This window comes from Eucyclogobius newberryi, unplaced genomic scaffold (assembly GCF_026437365.1).
Source record: "Eucyclogobius newberryi isolate DKJ021-1_F unplaced genomic scaffold, fEucNew1.0.hap1 SCAF_18, whole genome shotgun sequence".
In the NCBI taxonomy this organism is placed as follows: domain Eukaryota; kingdom Metazoa; phylum Chordata; class Actinopteri; order Gobiiformes; family Gobiidae; genus Eucyclogobius; species Eucyclogobius newberryi.
The window spans coordinates 15,843,759-15,865,279 of record NW_027315812.1 but is presented as its reverse complement, the minus strand read 5'-3'; the positions used below and the strand labels follow the sequence as shown (position 1 = coordinate 15,865,279).

At 37.4% G+C, this 21,521-nt stretch overlaps 1 protein-coding gene across 2 annotated transcripts in view; it reads right to left on the bottom strand.

The window, feature by feature from the left end:
* The window catches only part of cntnap2a (contactin associated protein 2a), a 315,624-nt gene that overhangs the window by 37,169 nt on the left and 256,934 nt on the right, over positions 1 to 21,521 (bottom strand). For both annotated transcript variants that reach the window (XM_072450653.1, XM_072450654.1), the window contains exons 18-19: positions 9,846 to 10,016; positions 607 to 825 (exon numbers count right to left, since the gene is read on the bottom strand). In XM_072450653.1, the coding sequence (XP_072306754.1) occupies positions 607 to 825; positions 9,846 to 10,016 (390 nt within the window). The remainder of the gene's footprint in view (positions 1 to 606; positions 826 to 9,845; positions 10,017 to 21,521) is intronic.

Genomic DNA, 21,521 nt, shown 5'->3' with positions numbered 1-21,521 from the left:
AGCGATATGAATTGGCTGCACAAATGACACAGAGATGTGCAGTTCAAAATTTTCTTTGCGCAATTATAGACTTAATAAGTGGAAAATAATTGCTGAGTTTAAGGTATTTTAACGATTCAGAGAAAATGACCTCGCCAAGTGAATTAACTTAAAATTGCACCCTCGTAGTCGGCATAGGTGCTCATTAAAATACTTACACTGAAGCAAGCGCCCGTGTCAGTGTAGATGCTGCTGTGGATAAACGCTGAGTTAAAGGGAGAGTATGGGGGAGACTGTGACGCCTGCGCTCTTCAAAAAAAGGACAACGATCACAGGAAAAACTAGTCGCCAAACACACACACACACACACACACTTTCCCTTCTTTTAATAGGCACTCATTGGGTAAGCCTTAAAGATTATAATTAAAACAATCTTTATTATAGCTGTTCACCGTCATTACAAAGATATTGACTTCAGATCTCTTTAATTATGCTCTGTTTGTCTCTCATTCAAAAGGTAGTTATTATGTTCAACTCGCAATCACATTTGTTTACAGATTAATCCTACCTCATGATTGTTCGGTTAATTGAATGCAGTGTAGTGCGCGGGCGGCTCCTCGGTCTTACCCACGTAGAGTTGACTGAACAGCTCCAGCCGGGTGTGCCCCTGCGTCGGAGCTGAGCGGGAAACCCTGTACGTCTGGTCCAGCTGAAGCACCGCCTCCTTGACGTTGCGCTCGGCGACCACGCGGTGCCACTGGTCGTCGTTGAGGGGCGTGGCCGAGTGGACGTTCAGCTCGACTGGCCCGTTTCCGACGTCGAAAGAGAATGAGACCACTTTAGGAGCTGTGGATAGAAGAACGATCACATTGTTCAAGCCGTTTGATAAGATTATGAGTCTGACCATTGGATTGTTGTATAGTCTTTAAGGTTTTGTTGCCATTAGTGAACTAGGTTGTATATTTGCTTGTATTATAGTAATAAGATTGAACAAAGCCAAGTTATAACAATACTTTCTTACTCTTGTTGGACCTAAATCTGGGAAAACCAAAAGTATAGCCGTTGATTTCACTCAACATAAACTTTATATTCAAAATTCTTATAACTTAAAATGGTTTCTTTTTATAAGAGTCCAAATATAAGAAAAGTTCTGAAAAGCCTTAACTCTTTGCTCCATCATGGCCCACACTGCAGGTAAAATACGTTCAATTTCCAATCTAATGGCTCATTTGTTTCAAAGCAGCCTCTTTGAATTGTAAAGATTTCAGCTCTGAAATACATGACTTCTCAAAGCTCTGGACGGCACTAATCTCACACAGTCGATAGATGCCAGGAATGGTTGGCTTCGCAGGATATAAACTACCAGCGCTGCTCACACATGAGACTTGTCCTGCACTAGGAGACTTGCTGGGTGGTGTGCTGGCCTCAGGGTTGTAAGGTCAAAGACTTTCTCCAACTATTTACTGGATGTGTTCACTTCCATTTTGGACTTTTGCATTATGTCATGTGAGATATTTGTATCTTTAACAATACATCACATCGTACAAAAGAACAGCTGAATTTTAAAACATTAAAATGGATTCATTGCTGCAAAAAATGTAAATCAATGATAAGTATTTCTGATATGAACCCGTGATTTTATTATAATGAAATATTTAGCAATTAACATCCCCATGAGATAAATAAACAGAGTGATAATGATTTTACAAGGTCAGTCTGACTGTAGATCATTGCTTATTCTTTTATTGGAGATATGCACTTTGAATGTTCGCCAGCTAAATGTCAAGGAAATGTTCGGGCTATAAACTGTGAACGAGCATCAATGAGGAAACAATGAGGCAATTTATAATTTGAAGCAGTGGAGGTCATTTACAACTGTCTAGTTAAATCTTTTTGACACTTTGTTTAATGTGAAGCCGTATCAAATGTACATGTATTTTGCGATGAGCAGTAATTTGAGCATCTGAGGCCATGAGCATGATTCATTACAGTTTAAAAGTTCAAATGCAGAAGTTTTCTGACCACCAGCTGGCCTCTGTGGAGATGCCTTGCCTGGAATGTTCCACAGTGGGCATTACACATCTATAACATGTATTTCATTGCTCAAGCAAAAAAATGCATCCTGACTGTGAATGGGCTTGCCTCTGCACGGACCTGACCTGTAATTTGGCTTGGTGGCGCCATCTTCATGGAGGTAGATGTGTTTAATGCCATACAGTGGGACATTTAGGAAAGTTAGATAGTGCCCCTTTAATAGATTTTCAGGTTATTATTTCATTATAACCCTAACTGTATTAGATTTTATGTAATGACAATATGAACTTGTTTCATAATACTATGCCCCAAAACATACTTGGATATTTTTTGTGTTCTTTTTTGATAACCATTGTTGCAATCTAGCCCCAATCAGTCCCAAGCGTGTGTAAAACAAGCGTACTGTGTGAAAACCAAGATCAAAGAAGTATAAAACAATATATTTGCATAACATTTTCTACAGCTTCATCAAAAGAGAACACGTGAAAGATTCCATGCGTTCAGAGCAATTTTAAGCATTTTTTTTTAACCACTTGACAAATCCAATAGCTCGAGCGCCATACTAAAAACACTTAAAAAGACAGACTGTCAGTAGCCGGTGCAGACATATACACAATATAAGGCGTTCTGACAAGCTCTAGCACCTTGAATTAATGATGTTCTCACCGGCTCGGCTCCTCGGGGCAGGGAGGAGTCAAATCACTTATTCTAAATGCTCATCTGACTCCAAACATATTTCACTGTGGAGCGATAGAAACAAAGCTACAGCAATTGGAAGTGTGCGTTTGTGTGTCAAGTTAGCAGCTCAATAAAGCAAGATGGATGCCTGGCAACTTTGGTTTTTATACGCCGTCCACGGGCGCGAATGAATTCTAACGTGCCCTCGGAGCATGCAGTGCACCTCAGCCATTTGCATAGGCATGATGGATGCTATAAGTGTAAATGTGAGTTCTAATGCGATGCAGTGTTTGTAATGGAGTATGTGTGAGTGAGAGAGCGAGCAGCTTTGTTATGGAAAGACAATGCCAGAGGATTTTCAGGACATTTAGTCTTTGTTTTTCGGAGTTAAATAGGCCGAGACTGAGGTGAAAGGAAAGGTTAAGTGTTTATTAGATGTGCTGTGCTGTATAATAATGAATAAAACCAGACATAAATGAACATTATTGTTTCAGTGCCCAACGATGACAGCCCAAGATTAATTCGAGTTTGGTGAAAAAGTTAAACACTAACAGTTAAAAGTGCATTATTGTCCTAGGTTTTATGAAAAGTGTAGCAATAAAAATAAGTTAAAATATCTAGTTAAGAATTTGTCAAAAAAGAATAGCACTGCAGATGAAGTTCAGTTGTAAAAGGAGTTTTCACAAAACTTCCCATACAGTCATAAAAGGACAATGTTGAACATATTTACCCCTCCTTGAACCTTAATCTGGTGGAGGGGTTTGAGCGCTCGAATGATACGAGGAGCTATGATGTCGGCGGCCTCGAGCTCCTGGTGGGGTCACCCAGGGCAGGTCCTAGGTGACAGGGCAGACCAAGAGCAATTCAGTAGCTCTTTATGACGAGTAACCCGGCCCCAGATAAGCAGAAGAAGATGGATGATGGATGAATATATTTAAATGTATTATGTCATCTTTTTACATTTGACCTAAAGTGTGACATGAAATATTTAAAGACACAGGATGTAAAACAAAAACATGTCTTTTTTAATGGTTATATTGCATTAGACATGTGTAAAAAAACTGTTCTTGCTGTGAGCGGGCTTGCATCTCCACAAAATTGAGTCTTAGAAAAATTTATTTGAAGAGCCTCCTCCTGCTTGTTTCCATGGAAATGTTGTTCCTTTAGCTATACTATTCCACAGTACGGCCTTGTCTATTTTCAAGGTGAATGTTCTGAAGTAAGGTTTTAATTTACTTGGAATTTCCATGGAATTACGCAGGTGACTTTCCACCTACAGAAAGTTACATATTGTGCCTTTAAATAGAGTCAACATTATTTTTTTTGTTTGAGTGTACCTCTCGCCAGTTTCCCAGAATAATATCTGGAATGAGGTCAAAAAGGTTTGGTTACTCTGCTCATTTTGCTCCTTACATTTAGCACCTGGGCAAAAGTGGCTCTCCGGATAAAGCATTCGCTCATCAAGTATAGAGTGGATGAATAATGCATGAAATTAAGTGTCTGGAAAAACATGCAAGACTAATACAATTTTCATACATTGATTGAACAACCTTGAAACGTTTCATTTTTTCATAGGCAGGGAAGCCTGGATGCAGTGACATTTGGAAGTGAAAAAACTCCCAGTATTTCTTTCACAGTTGTTTTCATAATAATCTTTTAAACTGGCGGTGGAAATAAGCAGGTCCTGGATTATGCGCCTGCACACAGGACCCTACAGTGATGAATAGTGGAGCAGATTGTGTATGTCTTTAGTGTGAGATCAGCCTGGTGTGGGCGTGCATTTCTTATACAAACGTGTGCGCTGGTTTAATGTTTGTATCCGGAGCCCTCATGTTGTCAGAGCTACAATCCTCCTCCTCTTTCCCACGCCACCTCTCTGTTGTTTGTTTCATTGGCTTTCTTACCCTTTTGTTCATAACTTCCAGATCCTCGGGGAGCCAGGCATTTGTTAAAACAGCAAATGCCTTTTTAACTACAAGGCTAAGTTAATGTGCCAGCGGACTCCTGCTGTTGTGTCTCCAACGGATTTAAAACATCTTTTGAAGACAAAGGACTCACGCCATGATATAAAGGCCGTGTAAAATACGTTTTCTCATGTTTCAAAAGGCATACAAGAAACGTTTTCTGCGACTATATCTGTTTTCTACTATTACTACTACTACTACAATAACAGCACACTTCATAAAATGCAGTTTTGTGTTGGTTTATGTAAAATTTCTACAGTTGCTAACGACACAGAAGACAGAAAGTGAAGTTTTCTGAGCAGAAAAACCCAAATAAACTTCATAATAAGTTTTGTGGTCCTCACTTTGGGATGACAGGGATACAATTTAATAGACGAGGGACTTTTAGATGTTTGCCAGCGCGAAAAATATTTATAAGCTTTGGGGCGAGAAAAAATGCAGCCAGCAAATGCTCCAAATGACATTCAGAGCAGCCCAGAAGTCAAGCTTATGGTCCACTTTATCTGTCGTCAATCCTGTTAGCGGGATAGCCACTTTCCAGGACGGCTCGCGCTGCCTCTCAATCCAGCGCTAATTCATCCTATTAACATTCAAAGACAAACTTGACAGCTTTGAGTCACATAAGGTCAGACTACAAAGGTCACACTACAAAGGTGATAGTACATTTGTGTGTATTTGGGGCTTGCGCCGCTGCTCCTGTCTGCTATTCCGAGGCTAATGCTAGTCATTTCATGGGCTGACTGGATTGAAGCAGATACAGTTTCTGCTCCGGAAAGAGATTTATGTGTGTGTTTATGTGTGCGCTGAGAGGCAAAATGCAAGAAAATAGCAAGGGAGAGCACAGCGGAAATTGATGTGGGGGCATTGTGGAGGCCTAGGGACACTGACGGTCACCGGCATATCTCCTCTGCCCTGCTGTGGATGTGACCAAACAGAGTACACACTGTATCTAAAATGTGTTTGGTCTTGAAGTTTGAAAGACAATCTTCCTTCGGTCCAGCATTACTTTTCAATTGTCCAATCTAGCTATAACTGACATTATATATAACATTACGACTGCAACATATTCTCATTATCTCTTCAATATTGTCAATGTTTATGACAGTCAACAACACGTAGTATTCACAGTTTTATAAAGCCAAAAAGTGATCAAACTGAAGCTTTCAGTGGAAAAAAGAAGCACGCAATTTAAGTGAAAGTAGAAATACAGGATAAACAGTTCGACTTAAAAGTGCTGAAGTAGATGTTTAATAATTAAAAGGTAAAACGTAAAAGGATTTTGAGGATTAAAGAGTGAAATGTGGTGATTTTAAACCTTTTTAATCAATGTATGTATATTTCTGTGTGTCCAAAGCTGGAGCTTGAACTCAAACTTTTAAGCCTTTAGGAGTCTCACCACAAACATGCTAAAATAAAACCCCTCAAACCATATTAAAGTACTTTCTACTTTTGCAGTAGAAAGTACCTGCTCTCAAATGTAGTGATGTAAAAGTAAAAAGTATCCACTATAAAAATATGCTCCCAGCTGTGCTCAGGTTCAATCAAAAGAAAAGAAAGAACATTGGTGAATTGTAAATTATTGTGATCCAACAGATGAATTATTGTTGCTCAAACTGCTGAAAAGTGCCTGAGGGTTTGTCCAGTTTAGAGCCCAGTTTAGTCCTGATGTAAACTGTAGTTTTGGTCATGTTCTAGCCCTTGTTTAACCCTGGTCTAGACTTGATTAAGTTGTAGGCTGAAACTTTGTTGAAACTTTTAAGCAGTTTGCCAGCCAGCTTGTGTTCCTCAGAGCAATGCCTCCAGAAACCAATTTGGCTCGAAAATCATCTGTTGATTTTGTGTCTATTTACTGGTTCTGTCGCAGCAGGAAATGGTCAGCGAGGGCCCTTTGACACTAAATGCTCAAATCCTTTTCAATCCAAATGAAATGCAATTACTTGTGACAGCCCCAGCGCACCAGGGACCCTCTCCACAAAGACCCTCAGTCTTTAAATTGAGGCGTGCGATTTTAACATTCTTCATCAGAGAGCGCCTGGCCCAGGCCGCTGGGACGTTCATTTGAGCTGCTGGAGCATGATCACACGGGGCCCGCTGAATGACATGTCAATCATACGGCTGTGAAGAGGGACAGAATGAGAAACTGGCTCTAAAATGGCAGCCAAAATCACTACGTGCACACCTCCTCCTAAATGCAGTCATTCTACCACTTTCAATTTCGTCCAAGTTCTATATATTTTGGTAAAAGGTTGTTAATGTGCACTTGTAAATGCACATGCTTGTGAATAAGAATGAGATGTGTAAATGCACATGTTTGTGAATAAGCATGAGATGTGTAAATGCACATGTTTGTGAATAAGCATGAGATGTGTAAATGCACATGCTTGTGTAAATGCGTAAATGCACATGCTTGTGTAAATGCACATGCTTGTGAATAAGAGGTTGTCTAATTAACTGATGAAAAATCACATTGTCAATGAACTAAATGGGCCATGACTACATAACAGATTTTGGTTGGTTGGTTGGTTTAGGCTCGTCAGGTGACTTATTTTTCTTCTTCTTCTATGGCGTTTTATGGCGGCTGATATCCAAGTTTAGACTTGGATAAGACTTTATTATTTAGACTTTATTCTTTAGACTTTATTCTTCAGACTTCATTCTTTAGACTTCTTCCTTGTCAGGTGACTCAAGTCGTTCTTTTGACAGCTTGTCGATTTGAACTCAAGGTCACAAACATGTGTTCTTTCTTTGATTTATTCAATATTTTGTATTTGACGGGGCACCAATTAAAAGGAGAGGTTCACACATTATGGTTTTTCCCTATATAAATGATTAAATACATGAATTAAAGAAAATAGTGGAAATCTTTGGAGATGGCTGAAGATGTTGGGGAGTGACAAGGATCTATATGTTTAGGAATGAGTAAATATGAGTCGCAGTTTTGGATGGAGATAGAAGGCTAGATTCAGACGGTTTGGACATTTACTGAAACAGAGAAGTTTTACATTGAAAGAACAATGTTAACAGTGAATAAAAGGAGATGCATTAAAGAGGACACAGTTAGTTTATGCACGACAAAAGGATGCAGAGGAAAGGGGACTGTGGATGCAAGTAATATGTTGTGAAAATGGCATCAAGTGACAGATACAACTTCACTTACGATATGAAGTTTGTACAAATACATGTGTAGATTTATTTTGTAACTTTTGTTTGTGCAGCGGCTGTTAATATAGGCTATAGATTTCACCACCCCATTAAAATCACTTTAGTTATCTTTCCATGGCATTGATACATAATTATTAAAGTTTGTTTCCTAGCAGTCTCATCTTGGTTCTTGTCTTGCAATAACGCTGCCTCCCAAAGACCAATCACACTAAACCACATTATTGCACAATCTAAAGAGCCCAGTTTAGGAAAGCAACTAAAGTAGATTAGAAATTATCTGCCTCTAAAGAGATTAGGAGGAGGCACAATACCCCTGCAATGTAGATAAGTAGAGGCCGGCCTGTGCAGCAAATAAACTCACACAACAAGTGCAACAGTGAGCCGGAATAAGGAGATTTGAACATCGAGTGTTTACAATAAATGAACTGTTGAACTTCACTGGGTAATTTTGAATCAGAAAATGTAAGAGGAATGTTATTTTATATAACTCAGATAATACAAGAACATATTTTTGTTGTTATAATTTGTTAAACACGAGGTCAGAACAAATATAATTATTGAACCTACACCACTTACCTTACATGGGAGTATGTGTGTGTGTGTGTGTGTGTGTGTGGGGGGGGTGTCTCTATGGAGATGTGGGATGCAATAATTTTCCACAGTATGGCAATAAAACGTATGTCTCCATGGAAAGAATTGCAGAGATTTGACCTCGCTGACAGTAAGAATGCAAGTATGTCCAAGTTATTTCTGAGCTATAAAAACACCCATAATGAAAAAAATAATAATAAATGCTATACGGATGAATTTAATGCCATACATAGTGCACCGCAATCAGTGCTTATAATCATTTCTAGTAGCTTACTTTATTTGACTTACTTATACGTTGGAATATACGTTTACTCACCCACAATATCCCGTATTTTTCTTACTATTGACAATTATTGCCTGACTGATTTGGTAAAGGTGAGGTCATAATGAACATAATTATTAAACATACAACAATTACCTTAAATAAATGATTGCTCTCTTTGCTGCAATCACCTGAAGTAGTGCGTCATGATCAGCAAGGTAAACAGTTAGAGCTTTATGTGTGTCCACAGTCATCCGAATGCGTGTTTGAGCTACAAATACTATTAGCATTTAGCAAACCTCATGCAGGAGGGAAATGGGCCAATGTTCTTATGCAAACAAGAATCTTAAAGTTCTATTTGAGCTTTGTTCATAATACGCAATAAGAGGCACTGGCACAGATGGATACAATACTTGCACAGAGCGCTATTAACATACTAAAAAATGTGGATATTTCTATTTATTGATAGCGTTTAAGTAGGTACTAATTCATCTTAAATGTCTTGATGTAACAGAATATTTGAGAAACTACACAAGTTACATCTAGGTTTTTAATGTTGTTTCTACTCTTTTAGTGTTGTACCAGTAAATAAGTTGCACCGTGAATGGGCAGGGGTTTAGACCAGATGCCCTTTCTCTCACGATATTAATGTTTTTACGATTATTGTAATAAAAAACAGAGATAATTCACGTTTGGCGCTTTGACAAACAGTGTAATACTAATATTGCTTTTCTTCCACAAGTCTAGCTTCATGATTCATACAAAAAGATTATATAGTCACATATAAAGCGTACTTCACATTTATTTCGAGTTTTTTGCTGTATAAATTAAACAAAAATGACTGACTGTTGCCACCTACGGTTCTCACAATTATAATATTTTAGTTATTACTTGATAATCTTGACATTCATAGATCAGACTACTGTTTTCCTGTGACTGGAGTGGGCTGAAGCGTCCAGGGTCTGAACTGGTTTATAGTCTCACAGTCTTAAGATAAAATTTTTGTATAGTCAACAAAAAACAACTTGGAATATAGTGTTTCTTGCAAGGGTGTGGCAGGATATTTCGGTCCCTGGATACAAACATGTTGTTGGACCCGCACTACATGTTCTCTATGATAAATGCACATTACAGACTTTTGGAAGGCCCCTTTTCAACAACAAAATGGCTCTTACATTTAAGTTCCAGTCGGATGAAGTCTGTGTTGCCCAAGTTTTCCAGAAACACTCCATATGGCGCACTAGTCTTGAAGTAAAAGGAGATGTCGGCGCTGGTCTCGCCTTGGAAAGTGGCAAAGTGCAGGTAGGATGACGGAGTCGTGAATGACGCTGCGTTCCAGTAGTCGGCTGCAAAAACAATGACAAATAGATTCAGTTACTACAAAGCAAACAAGCAAACAGCCCAATCAATGATGAGAGAGATTACATTCAGGTAGAATATTGTTATAAATGACCACGCAGACGTATGATTTGATTTGAAAAGCCTGCTAACCCAGCTGGATAAAATATAACCTTCTCCAGTTCGATACGTGTGGCTTGCTCAAAATGAATGAATCACATCAATCACACTTCAAAGTTATCTATTAATTAACTTGTTGCACAAAAAAACGTGGATCTAGCGTCTTTGCACTGTTGGTTTCAGATTTGATTTTAAGATTGTATTGTTTGTTTTGAAAGCCTTGAATGGTCTGGCCCCAAAGTACACTCCGATGTGCGCTTTGAGGTTTGAGAGCCAGCTCCAGCTCGTGGTGCCTAAGGGCCCGAGACAAGATTTAAAACCAGTGGAGACTGGGCCTTTTTTGTGGTCGGCCCCAAACTCGGGAACACTCTGACACTGCCGCCCCCCCCACGTCCAAACTCCTCGTTTCAAGACTTATTATTTTTCCTCTGGCTTTTACACCGTGAGTTGTGTGGTCCTTTATTTTCTTTTATTCATATTACTTATTTATTGCCGTCTCATGGTTTAATGATTTGGCTTGGACTTAATTTTACTGCTTTTATTTTTTTAGAAGTAGTAAGATGACATTTTGAACCTTTTTTACTTCTTCATGTTTTGTGTCTGTGTACCATTTTGTAAAAGGTTCTGTTTAAGGAATGCTACATGAATAAAGTCAATTAGTATTAGTTGTTACTAAATAAGACAAACAACATTAGGCTCATTCCGACACAACTGTAGTACATTATGCTATTCATTTATTGCTGTTCATGTTTTATAGATAGAAGTATATTTAGAAAAAGGTTTACTTAGATCTTAGTGTGTTCGGGCTAAAGTATCAACGGCATAAAGTGCTCTCCACTATAACCTTCAATATTTCATATCCTTGGTTTACTTGTATCTTTCTCCTCTGGGATAACGCATACAACAACATTTGAAATATGAAACTATAGCACTTCTTCCTTCGTCCCAAATATGACATCTTGGAATCCATCTATTTCACTTTCTAAGAGGACAAGGGTAAAATATAGTGTTTTTCTGCGGACTACTTTTCTAATGACTTTTGAATGAAGCGCGACCGGCGGGTCCTAATGAAGACAAAGTGACTGCATGCAAAACAGCTGCAGATGAATTATCAGACTATGGCTTCGGCGCTGTCTCCTCCATCCCCTCCCCGCGCCTCTCCCATCACTCAAGAATGATCGAGAGCCTAGAGAGAAACGAGGAGATGAGGAAGAAGAAAAGGCCAAATCGTTGAACCGAATGTTGAGAGTGAAGCGGAGAGAGAGAGAAGTGTAAAGTCTTGCAGAGGGCAGTTAGCGCCGGGGGAGGCGGAGGAGCTGAGGGCAAGTGCAGGGCATGAGGAGATCTGGAGGTGGAGAGTGATGTGATATCAATATGATTTCTCTCAAAGGTCAAAGCAACAACTATTCCGATTATACTAAGCTCAAAAGGGATACATACAGTATATAGAACTGGCTAAATTATTAATTAAAGCAATCAAAAGCCTGGGCTATGTCAATACTTTCAAAGCACTTTTTAGAACCCAAGAGAAAGAAATATCAGAGAAAATATGGATTTCATTACTGTTCATCTTATGAGAGTACATTTTAAATTGAACAAAGTTTGAAAAAAGGTTCTGCATAAGTAATGAAGGATTTTCTTACGCACTCATTTATGTTTTTACAACAAACGTCACAAGAACAGTTTCTTCCCCTCTTCCGTTGGACTCTAAACACTTTATAACATCACTTCATCTATTTGCACCGCTGATTTTCTGTTTGCATTCAAGCCTATCAATTATTTATTTTAAACAGTCTATATTTTTAGTATAATTATTATTATTCGGTACTCGATCTACCAGCAGCTCTTCAAAGTTAATTTGCATTTCATGTTTAAATCAATGAACAAAGATTGAATTAAAATGCAAGTTATTCATCGATAACTTAAAAATCTTGATTTTGGTCTCTGCAAAACCGGCTGGATTTTACGCACTTTCCCCAGATGAATCTACTATCACTACACAATCGTATCTCGCAGACGGCAGTTAGAACCGGGGGAGGGAGAACAGCTGGGGGCAAGTGCAGTGCATGTGGCGATGTAAAGGTGATATCAAAACGATTCCACTAAAGGTCAGAGCAACAAACATCTACTACATCTTCAATATACACACATGTACGCTTTAATAACTTAACATTAGCAAATAAGCGGTGCTCAATCAATATTAATAACTTCAAAGCTAGAAAAAACTTAAATACGAATACATTCTTTGACATTAAAGTCTGTTTCAAAGAGACTTTCAAGTGCAGTACAGCCTAGGCCCACATATGCAAATGCCTGTGGTCTTTTGAGCTTGTAATGGTGCGGTATATGCCGGGTCTGAGTCCATGTGAAGTGAACAAACATGCGGATAGTACATGTGTGTGGGTGTCCTGGTTGGAGGCGATAACAGCTCCCTAATGATAGCTCCCGGCCCCTCGTCTTTACTGTCAGTGCCTCGTCCTGTCGCTAAGGAAAAGGGCAGACACAGGCCACGAACACACAACCATCATGGACCACACTGACTGATGCTGTCTTTGTGATTACTGTGCTTGAAGTTCATTTCTTTATTGAAGCTGGAGTTAAAAGAAAGGAAAGTGAAATGGAATGAGGTCTGCTATTGCTGTTAGATTATTATGGAGTAAGAGCAAATAGTCATATCCTGCCGCTAAAACCAACAGCAGCAGCTAACCACTGCAAGCACATGTGCAACCTTTGAAATGTAAGGTTTTAAGAATTAGTAGTTAGCAAATTGATTATTAAATGTGCATAATGTAACGTTTTTGGTAAATGACTCGTGGTGTAACCAATATCCATCACAATTACACTGACGCTACTTCAAATTCATGTTACACCAACCGTCAGAGGTGGGAGTCAGTGACCTTTGTGCATGTTACAAGTAAAGAGTCAAAGCATCCAGTTTACATTCAATGTCTCTGTGGACGCACGTCAAGGGCGGCAAGTCTTTAGTGTCCAGACGTCACTAATCCCTCACAATATACCTCACAAATATCACTCAAGCTGTTTCTGCTGATGGCTTTTGATCTGCATATAGAAGCTAAATTCTAATCTAAAACATAGAAGTATTCATACAATCTAAAACATAGAAGTATTCACACAATCTAAAACATAGAAGTATTCACACAATCTAAAACATAGAAGTATTCACACAATCTAAAACATGGAAGTATTCACACAATCTAAAACATAGAAGTATTCACACAATCTAAAACATAGAAGTATTCACACAATCTAAAACATAGAAGTATTCACACAATCTAAAACATAGAAGTATTCACACAATCTAAAACATAGAAGTATTCACACAATCTAAAACATAGAAGTATTCACACAATCTAAAACATAGAAGTATTCACACAATCTAAAACATAGAAGTATTCACACAATCTAAAACATAGAAGTATTCACACAATCTAAAACATAGAAGTATTCACACAATCTAAAACATAGAAGTATTCACACAATCTAAAACATAGAAGTATTCACACAATCTAAAACATAGAAGTATTCACACAATCTAAAACATAGAAGTATTCACTTGTATGCAGATGATGTGATTCTGTATGCTAGGCCACCTTCTGCTGCTCAAGTGATTCAAATGTTTCACTCCATTCCACAAAACTGTGTTAATTTAGAATTGTTAATGAATTCAAGAACTGTATGCTGTTTTCCAAAAGACACTCTAGTGTCACAACATTCTTTTGTATTTGATGGTAATGTGACTGAACAAGTACCCTACTACTAATACTTGGGCATCTGGATCGATGATATACTTTAACCCTAAGCCTTAAAACCTCTGAACTCAGTTTTTCATTCTCACCACAGTGAATTATATTATATTAAGTGTAACGACAATCATTAGATGTGAGAAGAGAACAGCACTGCATTGTGTTTATTTATAAGGCCTGATTATTTAACATCGTTGCTGAACATCCGCTCAGGTATTCATCGATTAAGATCACAGAACATTCTTATTTTAGAGTCTCATCGAATCAATACAAAGCTAAGGAAAAAGGCTTTCAGGAACTCCCGGTTTTATGGAACGAAAGACATTTTAAATTAAATGATTTTAAGATTTTTTTTATTGAGGACGGTATACACTGTATAAATAAAATAGAATAAAGAGTCATGTGACTCGAGTCTTCCACTTCTGCCACTATATCTTACAAATTTAAGTCATATTGTCTAAAAATGACTTGACATTGTATAAAACATATAAAATGTTGGAATAAAATATTATAATCTGTCACAAACAGTCCAATGTCTGTGGCTATAGGAACTCAAATCTTAGACATTAACAAAGATAAAAGACTCAAACTTCACTCAGAGAATATATATTATATATCAACATCAACTGTCACAAGTTTGAAGCAAATTGCTAAAGGTTTAGTTTAGTTTAGTGAAAACTTTTCCATGGAATGGTCCCATAGGCTTTTTTATGGACAAATGAATGAGAATTCTGTAAATTAGTTTGTGAGTATTAGATATCGATTTAGCTATATCAGGTGAACCATTTGAGATCTAGGGCTCATCGTGGTCTTAAATTGAAGCTAATGAATTGGGGACATTTTCTATTTACACTTGGGTTTGTGGATTTGTCCATGAGAATGGCATTTCTGATATATTCTTATATATCATCTAATAATTGGAAACTGATATCCATAAAACCATATGTTTTATTGCAGTGTTCCTCATCCAAAGGTTTCACACTAATGAAAAATAACAGTAAGAAAAAGGTAAAATAATGACATAGGAGGGCTCTGGATCCTGGACTACTATTTGCTCTCTCAACATAAACAGACCAAAAAAAGAGAGTTTGACTTAGTGTTGAATATATATTTCCATTTATTCTTCCACTTTTCATTGAGACATTGGATGAATGACCAGCATTGAAATAAATGCTGCATTTGGGGTTTGTATACAGTGAAGAAATCTATCAAGGCAATGCACATAAAGAGCTTAATTAATTGTGGAATCATCAGTATTTTCTATATTGTGTAGTGGCCCTTAAAACATCAGTGTCAGTCTTTTTTGACTTTGAAAATAAATGAAAGACAGTTTCTAAGACATTTGGTCTGAATTACTGGACCACAGAGCGATAAGAGAGGCAGGGGAGCGGGTTTAGTGGACAGCTCCAAAAATTAAGGCTTGAAAGAGAGCCGAGAGAGTTGGACGAGGAAACAGAAGAAGCCAATCGTAAACCCCAGGCCTCTGCTGCTGCCAGTTTCACAGATGTAACTGGTTTGCCTTGGTTCTGGTCCACAATTATCACTCCAATATTGAAATGTTTATCAAGCAAATGTTTTTTTGGCCATAAATGCAATTTCCAAACTAAACTCCAGTAAACCCAGTGATGCCTTGACGCTTTGAAGCAATTCAAATTAGTTTTATCCCTCAAATTTAATTATCCAAGTTCGACCAAATAACCATAATGTGATGCCACCTGCTCCATGGAGTGGGATGGCTATCCAGTTTGTTTATGTGTGATAGTAAAGTTCAGTTTGTAATAAAGCAAATGCTATTCTGGTATACTGGTACTTGTTCCAAGAGCCAAAGGAACCATAAAGGAATATTTTGTTTGATGGTATCCATTTTGTATTTTATCATGTGTCTATGTGTCATTGGTTGTGTCAGAAGTAATTGTGGAACAAGTATTATTGTTTCCTGTCCTGGCCTACCAGGGACTACAGATACAGGGATATAGCCAATGGCTTAATTCTGGGATATTTACATTGTATGTTCATTAATACCATTAATTCCCTTTAAATACATTAAAAAAAAAATAAAGAATATTACCGAAGTAGAAATACATAACAAAGAAAATTAGGTGTACAATTATTTGGGGAACTAAGACTCAAGTGGGCCAATTTTAACTACAAGAAAAATAACACATTTATTGAAAAATTATAGAATATTTTTTAGATTTTTCAATCAAAGCGTTCTTACATCATCCCTTGTAAAGTATCAGTAGCATTAAATTGAGTACTTTTACTTACTTACTTACTAAAAATTCTCTATCCTATTTTTCAGCCGTGACTAACTAAACTGAAAACGTTAAGGCGCTGTTCACTCACAATACAACATGATTATATCAAACAAAGGATGACACTGGCAGTGTAAAAGGCCCGCTGCTTGAATTACAGCTTTTAAAGACAAAACCCGTGCACTGATGAACATCATTCACAACAAACTCTTGCAACAAAAGACAAAATTACTTTGCACAAGTTGGTGAGTATATACAAGTATTTTGTGGAAGCACTTTGATGGAGAAGACCTAGTAATGTAACACTGAACATATGTACCATTCAAACAGCAACAACAAATACTTTTGACTTGTTTATAAAAAATATGGCCACCAAAAAGATTTAAAGAGTAAAAATCATCATATATATCGAAATCGAGATAATATATTGGAGGTTGTTTTGAAGTTGAGTATATACTTCATAGTGAAAAATAGTGGCTACATTAAAAAAAGTTATGTTGGAAACTTTCAAATAAGGGTATAAAGTGATATTTCTGAACTTTTGTGACACATTTTTACAGACATTTCACCTTGGTCTGATTGAAATGACATCCTCAACTATCATTATCGGGACACTCTCAACAAATAGTGAGATATATTCATTTCTGTCATGTTTTGTTCTTGGTTTTAGCCCCCTTTAGTCCTGATGCATAGACCCCTTTTAGTTCAAATTTGTATGTGGTTTGAAGCATTAACAAACCCAACAGTAAAATAACATCCAGCAGTTTTACGGAATTTGAAACCACACGCTCATCATCTCATTTCTCAGTGTATAAGTGTCCTGCTCTTCCCTTTCATATGGACAACTATATGAACTGACGTGTGAGCAGATGTTGACCCCTGCACGGCCCCCGAGGATTTGTATGAAAACTGAAGAGATGAAGTCCGCTGCGTCGAGACAGAGGCTAAAGGTCGAGCTTGGGTCCGGGATCAATGAGACGATTCGTGTGTGCTTGCTCCAGCAGATGGGTCAAGAGCCAGCTCGGGCAGATGGTGCGGATGACTGACTGTCTGCGGTCATTACCAGGACAAACAAGCACACTCCGATCAAATACATGGCCGCATTAGCATACAGATTAGCATTCACGGTCATGGCCAGGAGACAGCGCCTGGCCACTCTTCAACCTTTTTGAACTGAACTAACCTGATTTTGTTGTTTGGATTTCAGTATTGTCCAAACAACTGGGTCTCGAATCGGTGCGGGTGCCACAGGTGTTTTTGGGAGAACAGGTTTTGATTGAGTTGGTCATATTTCTTGCGGTGATCATGATGTACACTTGAATTTATTCTCATAGGGGTGATCTTTAGCAGCGTGGAGTTAAATGATATGAACATGGTCTGATTAGTTTTATTATAAATGTATGTTTTATGGCAAATAAGTCGAGGGACAAGATTTGTGAACAACTGTGTTATTATCGGCATTGTTGCTGCAGTTTGAAAACTTTTAACGACTATTGTTTGTCTTGAGAGCAGTGTTTCTTCTTCTGGGTAATGCAATTCCCCCTTCGATTCACGCCACCACTATCTTTATCTTTATTCAAACGTCCTCTAAGACCTGAAGATAATTGTCATATGTCTGGAGTTAATTTTCTCATCTCCTATTTTACAGCAAATATCACATTTATAACTAACAAATGTGTTATTTCTAAGTCTCAAAGCCGATGTCAGTTTGCGTTCTAATTAAGACAGTCATTGCATATTCTTAGCAACAGGGAAAGTTAATTCAAGTAAGATGGGCAGTAACTACAGAAGATACTTCATTTTTCACTTTTGCTTTGAGATATTAGCATATCATCGAGATGTTAAACTTCAATATTTTGATAGTTTAGTGAACATTCAATAATAAATATTTCATACAAGTACACTTTTAGTTACTGCATCAATTGAAAAAAATACAGTATATGTAGAAATTGTGATGCACGGAGAAGTTATGATAAAACAACCTTTATTTAGCTCTTTTACCACACAAAAAGGAATCAAGTAACTGCCTTATGTTTAATTGTCATACTCTTATATTAGAAGCAAGTCTAGTAAATTTATTATTTTTTCAGTTTAGACCTAGGTGTTCCCCCGCTTCGGCCCTGAACCTCAGAAAAAAGTCGTAACGGAACATATATATATATATATATATATATATATATATATATATATATATATACATACACACATATATAAATACAATATATTATTGTATTTGCAAAACCAGATCCGTTGTTCACTTCCATAATGGTTAGCTATGAGGCTTTGAAAAGGTACTCTGGTTTTAATAATACAATGTGATATATGCGGCTTCATTTACCGCCATCTATTTCCATTCCAATCCATTAAAATGTCCAAAGCTTTTTACCATCAATAAATGGGACTAATTCTTCTCTGTCTGCCTCACTGTATAGACTGCCATTACCAGCTTCATTAATGCCGGGGCACGCACACCGAAAGTTGGCCATGAGAAAGAACAAAAAACTGTGCAAATTCACCAGTGCTTACACAAGTAGCTAAAAACTTTCTTATGACTGCCCAAGACATTATTCATTGCCTTATGAAAACCCATTATGTGGCAGCCAATCATCATTGCTCTTAGTAAGACAGTGCTCCATTTGCAGAATGAGAAGCATCAATCATTGACACGATACCTATTCACGTGTGAAATCTTTAATATATGTTTAATATGCCTTAATGGGCCAATGTAGAATGTCTTGGCTCTTTACCATTGTCTTGGTGGGAACAACATAGCTCAATGTCATCTTCATTTGGATGTCGGTTTGTTCATTGGTCACATCATTTCAGAAATTTTGGGTTAGATTTCCTTCACTTTAATAGAAGACATGGGACAATGTAGAACTTTTGTATCACAGTTAGTTATCACAACCAAAACAATTACCAATATCAACTTTTCTGACAGTTACGGATCTCAAGTTTATCCGGTTACTAGTAATTATTCAGGTCACAATATAATTGTAAGAACTAAAATATAAAAATGATCAACATTTTTTTCAAGAAAAAGATAGTATTTTTTTAATCTATCTAGTCTAAATCAGGGCTACTCAACTTGATTTTGTCCGAGGGCCAGATTTTTGGAGGGGCAAGACCTCTGGACTGGAGGTGCGCAAAATATCCCCAAAATACTTTCAATAATTTGAGTTAATACAGTAAAATAACTACTAACAGAGAGAAATAACATGTGCAAATGTGTTGCAAAATTGCCCATCCAGTGTAGAACCACAATTAAACGAAGACTAGACTAGTATCGACTAGTCTGAACCAGGACTAACTCCGACTCAAACATGGACTAAACCCAAAACCAAACTAGATCTAATCCAGTGCCAGTAAACAATATATATATTATTTTTAGTATTTGGAAGATGGTTGTGGGCCGGATTTGGCCCCCAGGCCTTATGTTGAATAGCCCTGGTCTAAATAATTCATCTAAATGGAAAGTGCTTTTTCATCTTGCTGTTTTCGTTAAAGTTAGATTTTTTAAAGTCGGTCACAAACTTAATAGTAGCAGATTTAGACAATGGGAATGAAAGAAAATTAAAGATTTCACTGTTCACTGTTGACATGATCTCGGTAATTGTGAATAATTGTTAAATTGCGTCGTTTTTTCTCACAGTAATGGTAAGACTCTAGAATTTTATACTTTGACGTCTCTACTGACAGTTTTAATTTTTTGTAAATATTACACTTATAATTTTAATACGATGAAGTTCTTTGTTTAAGCTGATAACCTATTTTGCCCTGTGCACGATAGTTAGACATACCAAATGGCATTGCTTATTAAAAGAAGATCTTACAGCCCACATGCAAGTGTGATACATCATTAGAAAGCTTAGGCCTTCTAGTTTCTGCAGATGAACACTGTGCTTTAGAACTTACATGACAGAAGCCCAAACATAAACAAAACTTCCTTCTTTTAGTCTCGCCTGAATATTGTCAATTTGTAAAGGTCCTACGCAAGACAATATTATTTCATTGTGTGCTTATGCTATTCACTGTACTTGCTGTATATATATATATATATATATATATATATATATATTTGTATAATAATACATATATCTAACAATATTCGTGTCCAAAAGGCTAACACGATCAAAAAACCTGGTGCGTAAAGTCTTGACGGCGAACACCGGAAAAAAACTGTCTGTTTATTGCTTTGCGCATGTTTTATTCCTAAAACTGTTCGAAAGCTTGGCTCGTTGGCTAAAATAATATGGCATTCAAAAAGGACTACGTCACTTCTTTAGCTAGCACAGGTAAAATCTAGATGGTAGATGGTCTCATTCTGTAGCTGAAAACAAACATACACTTGACCAAACAACAGTGACAAGCTGTTTACTGGACTATTATCTCGTAAATGGGATTACTTCAGGAAAAATACAAGTGGATATTGTTTTTCTGCTGATTATTACAGGCATAATGAGTACAGCTACTGATGGATACAGTAGAACAGTGTTTGTTTATTATCATTATTATATATATATATATATATATATATATATATATATATTTTTTTTTTTTTTTTTTTTTTTTTTTAACTTCTATCAATGCAATTTGACTCTGGATAAATGGAAAAATGTATTGATTGATGGAAAACAGTTTTTAATAAAAATCGAGGTCAGGCGAGTTGGTTGGATTACTTTAACTTCTCCTTGGTAATAAACTACAATTAACTTAATATGACACCATTGTGCTTCACTGCACACACACTGCTGCTTAATTGAAATGACTGCCTCTTTGTCTCAATCGCCTACACTGGAAAATAAAGAGACAACTGGGCTTCATCTTTAGTAAATGTCCCTGCCATGGTGCAACAGGACCAGATGTGAAGTCGCGGGTCATTAAATCATGGTTTGTTGGTATGTTGGCAGCTTTGTGATGGAGGGACATTAGAGGAAGCGGCACCAGATTGTTGATGGGGGGCCCGTAATGAGTGCAACACCAGTTTGAAAAGTAGAGGCAGGTGTTTCGTCATGTTTTGGACTCCGACAGAACAAGGTCACTTCCCTTTTGCCAAATGGACGAAAAATGTTGAAAGATGGATTAAAGTCTAATTAGGTAAATTATTCTAGCTTTACGCAAGTGTTACATTTGGTGCGCTATGTACAATTTCTGGTGGAGGGTTCGCCACCTGCTTAAAGTGATCGCTTTACCTAGAATGTTCCATAGCATTTAACATATCAATCGCCACGTGTACAACCAGGTGACGCCACTCGCCCTTGTGCTACACTCAAAAACAGAGTGCGCGGTTTAAATACAATTTTGGAGGGAGGTCATCCAGGCCCGAAGATGACACGAGGGCTACGCAAAGGAAAAATGCATGTTTTTAGGTATT